This window comes from Daktulosphaira vitifoliae, unplaced genomic scaffold, assembly GCF_025091365.1.
Source record: "Daktulosphaira vitifoliae isolate Bord-2020 unplaced genomic scaffold, ASM2509136v1 Scaffold_3, whole genome shotgun sequence".
Classification (NCBI taxonomy): domain Eukaryota; kingdom Metazoa; phylum Arthropoda; class Insecta; order Hemiptera; family Phylloxeridae; genus Daktulosphaira; species Daktulosphaira vitifoliae.
In genome coordinates this window covers 28,986,837-28,997,516 of record NW_026099574.1, presented here as the reverse complement: position 1 = coordinate 28,997,516, position 10,680 = coordinate 28,986,837, and the positions used below count along the sequence as shown (strand labels likewise).

Genomic DNA, 10,680 nt, shown 5'->3' with positions numbered 1-10,680 from the left:
AAAAAAAAAAAAAAAAAAACACATCTTAGTAAAACCAATACCTTCTCAGCTTCGCATCGAAGCTAAAATAAAGTTTATAACCTTATAAGGAATAAGGGGTAGATTGAAAAAATATTTTATCACCTATAAATTAAGAAATAAAAAGTTCTATACTAAACAAAAAAATGAAAATCCTTAAAATTATTTTTTTTTTAAACAAAATCTAGTAGTCAATGATAAATCTGTATATATAAATAGTTTTAATCATATATCAGAAGTCATTAAAATATATATATTTAATTTGATTGATTTTTCAATTATTGTTCAATTTCAATAAATTTAAAAATCATTTTTCTAATTAATTATTATAAACAATAAAACAATATTAGTTTGTTTATTGATATACTTTTTCAGTTAATGACGCTTCTTATTCTTCTTTTTTCTCGCCTTAATTCCAACTACTTGGGATCGGGCATCCTTATCCTAAACTTCCACTTGACACAATCTCCCATATCATCTACACTCACATCAGCCATCCTCATATTGCATTCAATAACATCATTTAATCTCTTTTTTGGTTTTCCACTACCTCTTCTTTCTTCAACATTCATTTCTATAACTGTTCTTACAGCTTCCGATTCTTCTCTCCTCATCACATGACCAAACCATCTAAGTCTATTTTCTCTCATCATAGATATTTTTTTAACTTTGTAAAATTTGTTCAGGTACCTTAATATGTTGAACAATAAATCTGGTCTGAATAGACTGTTTCCATTTGCAAAAAAAAAACCAAATATACCTTCTAAGTTAACAGATAAATTTGATATTAAGAGTTCTAAACAAAAATTAGATGATGAAAAATCTAATAAGGTTATTAAAATTTCGGAATCTGTTAGGAGTGATATCTTAATTGAAAGTAATGAAAAAACTAAACCATTAATTGAGAAGTCTATCGATGAAACACTAAGTAATATTCAGTCAAAATCACCTGAAAAATACTCATCAAATATTGAATCACCCAAATTAAAAAATAATGATTCTATTTCTCTTAAAAAAATAGATGAATCAGATTTTACTTTAGAAAATATTAAAAAACCTAAAGAAAATTATCAGCGCTGGAATATACCATTTTCAAGTAAATTCAAAGGCAAAGATTTTGATAAAACTTTGTTAACTATGCAAGATCTTATTTATTATAATCCTGTAACAAATCCTATTGTAAAAGATCAAAAAGTTTTAAAAAAAGATGATAAAAATGCTGATGATCCTGATGGGGATTTGATGTCTATATCGGAGGAATCGGTATGTATTTATGTATAAAAATATTTTTCATAGCAACATAGATTTACTTTAAATCAGAAATAAGTTTATAATTATTTTCATGAGGTATCTGTGAAATATAAAAATAAAATCTTAAGACTCCAAAATTTATTTTAAGGTAATATATTTTTATTATTTATTTATTTAACTTCATTTATAAAAGCTATTGCTTGTATCAAAAGTACTTTTGTACCAAGGCACAAAACAATAACTTAGAAGCTAAGTATGTCGCCTCAATATTTAGTATCTAGTACATGTGAATAAGCCTATCATACCATACAGGCTAAATGGAAACTAGCCGGGACAACATTTTTTGATTTTTAGGCTTTTTCAATTCAAAATATATGTTGAGCAAAATGAAATGTAGTAATGTAGTAACTTTGATTTTGTCTAGTGTGGAAAAGTACCTTAAGCCTTGATTACAAAATTATTTTTCATTAATTCGTATTAATTAAATTTATAATATAAAATATGAATGAAAGTTTTTAACATTAAATTTGTTTCTTAGGAAAATATATATAAATAAATAATATTATATTTTTCAGGTAAATAAAACTTCAACATCTAATAACTGTATTACACCATGTATAAAAGTAGGAGCTGATGGAAAAATAATAATTGATCAAGAAACATTGATGTTAAATGAAACAGGGTTAGAAGAAAAAAGAGAAGAACTTGCCAAGTCAAAAGTAATTGAGGAATCAGGATTTCAGTCACATAGTTATTCTTATAAGCGTAAAAGAGAACCCTCTAAGCAATGGACAAAAGATGAAACACTCAGGTTTTACAAATGTTTAATGAATCTTGGTACCGATTTTTCTATGATACAGCAATATTTTCCTGGGCGTACTAGAGCACAAATTAAAAGAAAATATAAGACTGAAGAAAGAAAAAACCCTCAACTCATTAATGGTGCTCTTACTAACTCAACACATTATGACAGTGTTCTTATTGAAAATATGTTCCAAGATGATGAACCTGATGTTATTGAATCCATTTCTACTATTGAATCCAATGTTTCCATTAAACCTATAAAAGAAATAAAATCCCGTAAAAGACGTCATAACAATGTGACCCGTGCAAAATGTGGAAGAATGAGTGTATGTGCTTACATGATGGAAGAAGAAATTGTACTTAAAAAAAAGAGAAATGTATCAAAAAAAACTCTTTCAGCAAGTAGTTTAAAAAATGAAATTTTAGAACTACAATCATTAAAGAAAACTAAAAAACATGTTCCAAAATCCAAATTTGAAGTTGTAAATAATTTAAACTCAGAAGAAGGTGAAAAAACTGAAATCATTACATCTATATCGGATGAATTAAGGTGTAAAGTACGCACTCTTCAAGATTTTCATGAAGAGTATAAAGAAGATATTAGTAAATTTGAAGATATAGAAAGTGACTAGTTCTATAAAAACTAATTTGTTAAATACACATATAATTAATTTTTTAAACGGAGTTAATTTTTTCTCATTCCTGGTTCTTTTTAAAAAAAGTAATAATTTAAAATTAGTTTTAAAGAAAAATTATTTTTTTTAAGTTTACAATTATTAGAATTAGGTTATTATAATTATACATATATATTAGTAAGAAAAAATCATTCCAAGTTTTGAGTCCATTTTTTATTTTTCATTAAATATATATATATATAATTAAGTATGCTAAAAAATTTTAATTGAAAACTATTTTTGTAAAAATGTATGCATTTTATTTATTAATTTTAAATTTAATTTAAAACAAATGATTTAACAAAAAAAAAATGGCTAATATATTTTTTTTATACAGTAACAATTTATAATGTAGTAGTAATACATAATAAATAATTTAAGATATACAACAAAATAACAAATAATCTAAATAATAATAAAAAATTATAGAACATTAAGTAGATATAATTTTTTTAGATTATAAATATTATTAACACTAAAAAATATACATGAACACATAGTTTAAATTCATTTAGAAATTGTTAAATTTAATAAATCTAATATATTTAGAATGAAATAATTATTTTATTGTAAAACTAACAAGTCAACATAGGGATGCATTAAGCCAATTTTTAAAAGTATGGGCTGAAAAAATTTAACCATAAACTTACTAACATTGAATTTATCCAGACTTCCAAAAAAGATTGCCAACCGTTCTACTAATGTATAATTATATAGTTTTCTTTTTTTGTGGGAAAGAATAAATCACATTTAGCTTCGAAAAATTTGAATGCCCTATCCCTATAGGGGTCTCAAGGTAGAGTTAAAAAATTATGGAATATTTGTGTTAATGTCTCTAATATCAGCAATAAAATATCATTTTTATAATATGTTTACTACTTTTGTTGTAGTAATAATATTTTGTTTATGTATTGTTTAGTAGTCTCCAGTAGTGTATTTATTTTTAATTGATAATTTAGACGTCAATCATAATATTCATTGCTCGGAAATTAAGCCAAATGCGTATTTGTTAGAGAAGTGCATATTAATAATATAGTCTGGGCTTGTGTAACAGTTTTTATAACATTATAACTTTCATTATTGGAAGTTAAAACGTTATAAAACTGTTTGGAATCGAAAAACGTAAACAAAAATGTATTATGATTACCGAATAATATATAATAATGAAAAACAAGACATAACTTTAAACAAAATAAATAACCTAAAGCGAAAATATATTTCTTACATATATATAATTTATATAAATTTGTGGAAAATATAATAACGAGCAATTCAGTGTTTCTCAATATAAAAACCATGTTAGGTAAATTTCACATGTGTACAATTAATTCTTATTATGGTAAAATAATGATTAAAAGCGTTTAAATATTGCAAAACGTAAAACATAAATCTATAACATTTAAATTATTTAAAACATATAAAAAGTAAGACTTAACGCATTAACTGTCATAACGTTAAAATAAAATTAATACTTTAATTCAAGCCCTGAATCTGGTTCGATACAAATTCGTTTAACAATACTTGTTGGAACATTTTTTTTATTGTAAATAGACGATTTATATTTGACTCACTTCATAAAAGACTATTTGGTTTCATTGAGATCACAATATTTTCTATAGTGTCATTTCTTATAATTTTAATCTTATCTTAACTAATATTTTTGTGTCATTTTATTTGATTGTGATGTTAGTTTTAAAAATTCCTATGAAATTTAAATGTGAGCCCTAATTAACATCTATAGACAGTTTTTAATTATTAAATCTTGTAAGGCGAATAATTTGTTAAAAGTTGTATGTATTTGATATTTCACCACTACTTTTAAGGGTATTTTTATGTACTTATTTTAGAATTTTTTAGCACTTAACTTCCGAATTTTGATAACAATATTACAAAAATTATGTACTTTTGAAAAATATACAGAGAGGAACAGAACTTATGATACAACTGACCTTTCGCTGTAATATTTTATGCATTCTTTACTTGTCTCTATGGATAGGGGATGGATAACAATACTTCCACGTCCTCTGCTTTTGTCGTAAGAGGCGACTAATGACTAATGATAGCTGGCGTAATTTTTTTTCCAAAAAGTATGAGGAGTTCAGAACAAAACTTAGGCGGATTGTCCCATCTCGGATGTACAAGGGAACAACAGTGAGGCCGACCCCAAGTAGTTGGGATTAAGGCGAGGAAAAAGAAGGAGATATGCATTCTTAGATTACATTAAAATCATATTTTTTATTATTAGTTTTTAATAATAAAAAAAATGATTTAACCACAAAATACTGTAGTTTTTTGAATACAAGTGTACCCAAAAATGAACTCCCTAAATAATTCGATTGTACTCGGGGCTTTCCGAAGACAAAAATATAGGCGGGTGAAAAATTTATCTTTGAAGATTGAATAATTCTTTTTAAATTGTGCGTCTTTTGATTAACAATTATTTTTTGGTAGGATCCTCCTATATTAAAAAATTACCGACTAAAACGATTAAATTTTTCCAAGTGGAGAGTGTGACACTCCCCTTCCAACACAGAACGGCTCTTATTATACTTTCTCATCGAATAATTGAAATAGGAATTTAAAATATAAACAAGAAATGTGTATTTTTAGAAATTATCTGTACACTAGAGTAAACTATAGGCCAGTCAAATTTTTTTTGAATGTGAGGTGATACTATTTTTGAAATACTTATTTAATGAATATTCTAAATATATAAAATGTTAAGATCTATGTTATCTTTACAAACTATGATAAATTGGACAAAAAGCATTATCAGGCAATCCGATTTTGTTATACATTTTACGTAAAAGAGGGAATTTTTAAAATAACGGCGCCTTCTACTATTTTACTCATTCCTCCATTCCGTTTTTTAAATTTTGTATTCTGAAAATATGTTCGTCGTTAGAGCTTACTGCTCGCCGAGTATTCGTCTTCTGCGGAATTTTTATAACAAAACCGGATCGCACTCCCCGCTCCCGAAGACTTTGTCAAGTCTTTTTTACCATAGTTCGTGTTGTTGGCTATCCTTTTTTCTTATTCTAACTTTGATTTATATGATGTATTTTGTTCTAATCAGTTTGGATTCATGTTATATGTTGCACATTTTATTTCTAGCTTTCTTTATATGTAATTAATATTTTGTTTTATATTAAAAATTCATTCTGCATTTAATTATTTTACCAATACCCGCAGGTCTATGAGATAGATATTGTCGTTTGACTATTTTTATAATAATTATCAAAACATAATAAATGACACTTTTTAGTGCCAAGCTAAAGCTATTGGTATCACAATTATTTTGGAGAGATATTAATAAAGACGTATTAAATATTTTTATATCTTGGGTTAGGAATTCAACTACGTCCATGATTTTACAATTATTATTAATATACATTATATACTACGCCCCCAATAAAAAGTTCAAAATACGCTTTTGACCTAATGAGTTCTAAATTCTAATAATAATTCAAGTAACTTTGGTTAAGTTTAAAATTTAAGTTGATTATCACAATTTACTTTTATATATAATCTTACTCAATAAATGTTAGTTAATATGTGTTTTTAACCATGTCCAAAAACCATTAACAAAACTAACAAGACGTATTCTATTTGACGAAATTGCTTGTCTTGTATTCATTAGTATGGTTATGTATCAGGAAATCATTGGGTGCCCAGTAGTCGAAGTTGTATCATCGAAAAGAAAATTATCACTTATCCAGTCGTCTTCGTCAGACATAGTTATGGATGTATATACCATATGACGACGTTCTGCTGCCGACATTGAAAAATGGCTGATAGACAAAAAAAAATGTTATAACAGTCATAATACATTAAGAGTTAATGTGTCACACGTTCTATGTCTACAAAAAATATGTTTTTTCTAGGAAACAAAAAACATTAAACAAGCACAGGAACAATTTCATAAAGGGGTTTTGGTGTGTCAAATTTGCTAAATGTTAATTTAAATCGTTTGTATTATTACAATATATAGCAGACTTTGTTACTCATTAAGATGCTAAGACGGCAAATTTACACCCCTCTAATAATTATTTCTAAGATTGTTTGATATGTTTAGATATCATAGAGACCAATTTGTATAAATAGATGATAAGAATATTCCAAAAATATTAACGCAGAATTTAAAGTACGCATGTGTACTATTAACCCTGGAACGCTAGAGATATTTTATAGGCGCATTTTACTAGCGATGCGTCAATTTGACTCCTTTGGTAGTTTATTGTTAACGGTGTGAGCATAGGGTGAGTTGCGATAAAAACGAGCTATGATCATTTTTAAAAGTCTTTCGGCCGACTGGAAAGCTAAAATTTTTGATGACCTTATTTAATCATGTATTTAAAAGGTGCCATAGACTTCAATCGAATATAATTATATTTATAATTTATATATATTATATGGAGACTCACTATGTAGATTTAACCATTATATCCTTTCCAATGGAGAGGATGAAATTATCATTTAAACCCCTCCTACCACATTAAATCCTTTGTCAAGACGTGTCTGACCTCATTAATAACACATCACCATACAAAATGTGCGAAATATACTTTATATATATTTATCGATTTTTTTGAGTAGTTTTATTCCAATAGGAGCCAAATATTTATATATTTATACTTTATAAATATAACATTATTCATTGCACATAATAAATTGTATTTTTGTTAATTTGATTATAAATTACCGGGCACTGCCTAAGGACACCTCTTTTAGTGCTATCAATTAAAGAATTTTCAATGAGGAAACATGCAAGATTGTGATTTAGGATACAAATAGTTGAAATATTTTTTAATTTTTCCACACTTAGAATGTTTAACATATTCACGCTTTAGCTAACTAAAATTTTTATCTCTAAGAACAATTTATTTGAACTAGTGACAGTCAAATAACAGAAAAACTCAACGGGGTATTATTCTAAAATAAATTAAATATTTGAAATAGGCTTAAAAAAAAGAAATCCATTCATGCATATATAATAGTTCAGAATATCTTCTTGGAATAGTATGATTTTTATCGATAAGGTTTTTCACCCCATCTCATAGCAAAATCATTTGACTGTTATTACTTTAACGTTACATATAAAAGTGCTTTACATAATTCATAGCTTAATCAGTGTTCTAAAAATATTTGAATTTTATTCAATAACAAAATGTTTACATAATAGGTTAAAAAGTTTGTAAAGTTTGAGCCGACATATTTGATATTTTTATTTTATGGTACATCGCAAATAATTGTATTGATAGTCCGTAGAAAAAGATTAATATTTATGATAGTTGCTTTGATTATATTATTAAAACAGGCTTAAAAAAAAAGAAGAGGTCATAGCCCTCGAAGTTTTATAAATTATATGTATACATAAAATGATTTTTTTATTATAAACAACTCGATTACTCTTTATATAAATATAATATTGAAAAAAAAAAAGTTGATACCCATTTAAGATATAAATTAAATTTAACTATAAATGAACTGTTGAGTGGAAAAAGGATAATACTCCATAACCTAAACTTATAAGTGGAAAAAAAAGTTAATTTCCTAAATTTTAACTAAAAACTTGTACTTGAAAGAATTATTTCTTTGTAGTTAACCGTAACTTCTCCTAAATTTAACATAGTAAAAATCAATTATCAATATTTATTATATGACATTCCGTTTTATTTTTAGTAATTAGGCAATTATACGTTTCCTACTTAGAGATTTAAATATACTCTCTAGATAAAATTTGAATGATACTAAATATATGATATACCACTTAATCTTCTTTAAGAATTTTTTTAATAAAAAATATTAAATATTTATATTGAATTTATAATTTATAAAAATTGTTTATTTATAATTTAAATAATTTACATAATATTAGTTATTATGTAGGTACACATGACCCTGAAGTATGATAAAATTTTCAGCTGGATTCATTTTTTTACTTTGTTAGTGGCAGCCGCAAAGATTAGACGTATTTATGAAGTCGGCGATTTTAGTTTGTTAAAAAAATAATGAATTTGTATCAGTTTTTTCATAAAAAATGAAATAATGTGTGAGATATTAACAAAGGTAATGGTAAGTCTGCCACAAGTAAAACAAGGATTTACGAGTGGTATAAGCGTTTCCAACAGGTCATGAAAACGTTGAAGATGACAAACGCCCCAGCATATCAACAACCGATGAAAACGTAGAAAAAATGAAAGAAATGGTTATAAACGATAGCCGAATCACAAGTTGCTCAGGAGTCACTTAATTAAGTTAACGACAATGTAAAATTACTGAAACGTGTTATAAGAGGTGACGAAACATGGGTTTATGAATACGACGTCGAAACTCAATCATCCCAGTGGAAGCATTCTGGATTGTAAAGACCAAAAAAGGCTCGACAAGTGCAATCGAACGTGAATGTTATGCTCACTGTGTTCTTCAATTTTAACGAAATCGTACATCATGAGGTCAAACGGTCAATAGCAGTACTACCTGCAAGTTCAACACCGTTTGCATGAAGCAATCCGAAAAAAAATGACCGGATTTGTGGTAAAAAAATTCATGGCTTTTGCACCTCGATAATGTACCTGCTCACACTTCATTGCTTGTTCATGAATTTTTGGCTAAAAACAATACTGTAACGATGCCCCAGCCTCCATAATCGCCAGACATGGCTCCGTGTGACTTTTTCTATTTCCAAAAATAAAAAATCAAGAGAACCTTAACCGTCGTTACAAGCATAGATGACATTATAAGCGCATCGCTGAATGAACTGAAGGCGATAACATTAATGTAGACAAATAATAATTCGTTTTTCAAAAAACGGAAATTTCCGTTATTTTAGTACACATTTAACACTTTTAATCTCAATAGTATTATGTTTGGGAAATCTTTGATGGTGAATAGCAATTATTATAATTGTAATGATAGGTTTATTTAATAATAATAAAAAAAAGTGTTTAATGTAAATAATATAAAATATTTTTATCCCATGGGTGATGCTAAACATAATATTCTTATACGGGTTAAAAATATAAAGACTACAAATCTTATAACCTTGAACCATAAGATAAATTTAGCAAGAACATCAAATAAAAATTGAATAATGTAAAAACATCATATAGCAAAAAAAAAAAAAAATCAAGATTAATTTTACCATAAAAATATTTAATGTGACTTTATTAAATAAAGTCAAATAAAAATTTGATGTATAAATAAGCTTAAAAAAAATAAAATAAAATAAACAAATTTTATCATAAAAAAGCATTTAATTGTATATTGAATGATTTCATACAAAGTATAATAGTGTTTACTACAAACCAGACGTACAAATAGTTCAATAGCAATAGATTACCTGATGATTGCTTGATGTTGATCACTAACATCATCACCGTAATCAACACATTTCTCAACTTCCATTTTTATATTTTGGTGGGTCTCGTAAGTCTAATTAAATACATATGGATATTATTAATTAAATTTAATCATAAATAATAATAATTTAAAATATTATAATATTAATATTGTAACATTATATCAAGCAAAAGAGTTTAAAACAATTTTTTTGCAATGTTGTGTAACAAAAATATTATAACTAATTATAACATTATAACTGTCTTAGATTGCTTTGATTCTACTTTTTTTTAATGAGCACAATAGTTTTTTTATTTTTTATTTAGGTCTAAAACTAAACAAAAATCAGCAATGATTAAATATATTAGGGATGATCTGCTTAATATGATGTACTACTTTTTAATAGAATAATTTAGAGAAATAGTATTTGTTAAAGCTTAAAAACTAAAGCAGCACATTTGTAATTGTATTATGACCACATTTTTTTTTAAGTTCTTGTGTTAAAAGTAATAAAGTTATTTATATCCTTGAATTTTATTTATTATATTTAACCTGTTAAAGTATTTTATAATAACAAAAAAAAAAAAAAAAA

At 25.9% G+C, this 10,680-nt stretch overlaps 2 protein-coding genes across 4 annotated transcripts in view; one reads left to right on the top strand and one right to left on the bottom strand.

Moving 5' to 3' along the window:
• LOC126902104 (transcription factor TFIIIB component B'' homolog) overlaps positions 1-2,753 on the top strand; it is a 5,936-nt gene extending 3,183 nt beyond the window's left edge. The window contains exons 2-3 of the mRNA XM_050679128.1: positions 705-1,281; positions 1,845-2,753. Coding sequence (XP_050535085.1) covers positions 705-1,281; positions 1,845-2,705 — 1,438 coding nt within the window. The 3' untranslated portion in view covers positions 2,706-2,753. The remainder of the gene's footprint in view (positions 1-704; positions 1,282-1,844) is intronic.
• LOC126900806 (tubulin monoglutamylase TTLL4-like) overlaps positions 1-10,680 on the bottom strand; it is a 24,571-nt gene that overhangs the window by 3,493 nt on the left and 10,398 nt on the right. Inside the window, exons 18-19 of one of the 3 annotated variants that reach the window (XR_007702921.1) lie at positions 10,090-10,181; positions 6,282-6,538 (exon numbers count right to left, since the gene is read on the bottom strand). Coding sequence is in view for 2 of the 3 variants with exons in the window: in XM_050676761.1 (XP_050532718.1) it covers positions 6,400-6,538; positions 10,090-10,181 (231 nt within the window). In the remaining variant the exon portion in view is untranslated. Of the gene's footprint in view, positions 1-5,783; positions 6,539-8,333; positions 8,365-10,089; positions 10,182-10,680 lie in introns of those variants that run through there. The other 2 variants (XM_050676761.1, XM_050676763.1) reach the window with 2 other exon arrangements.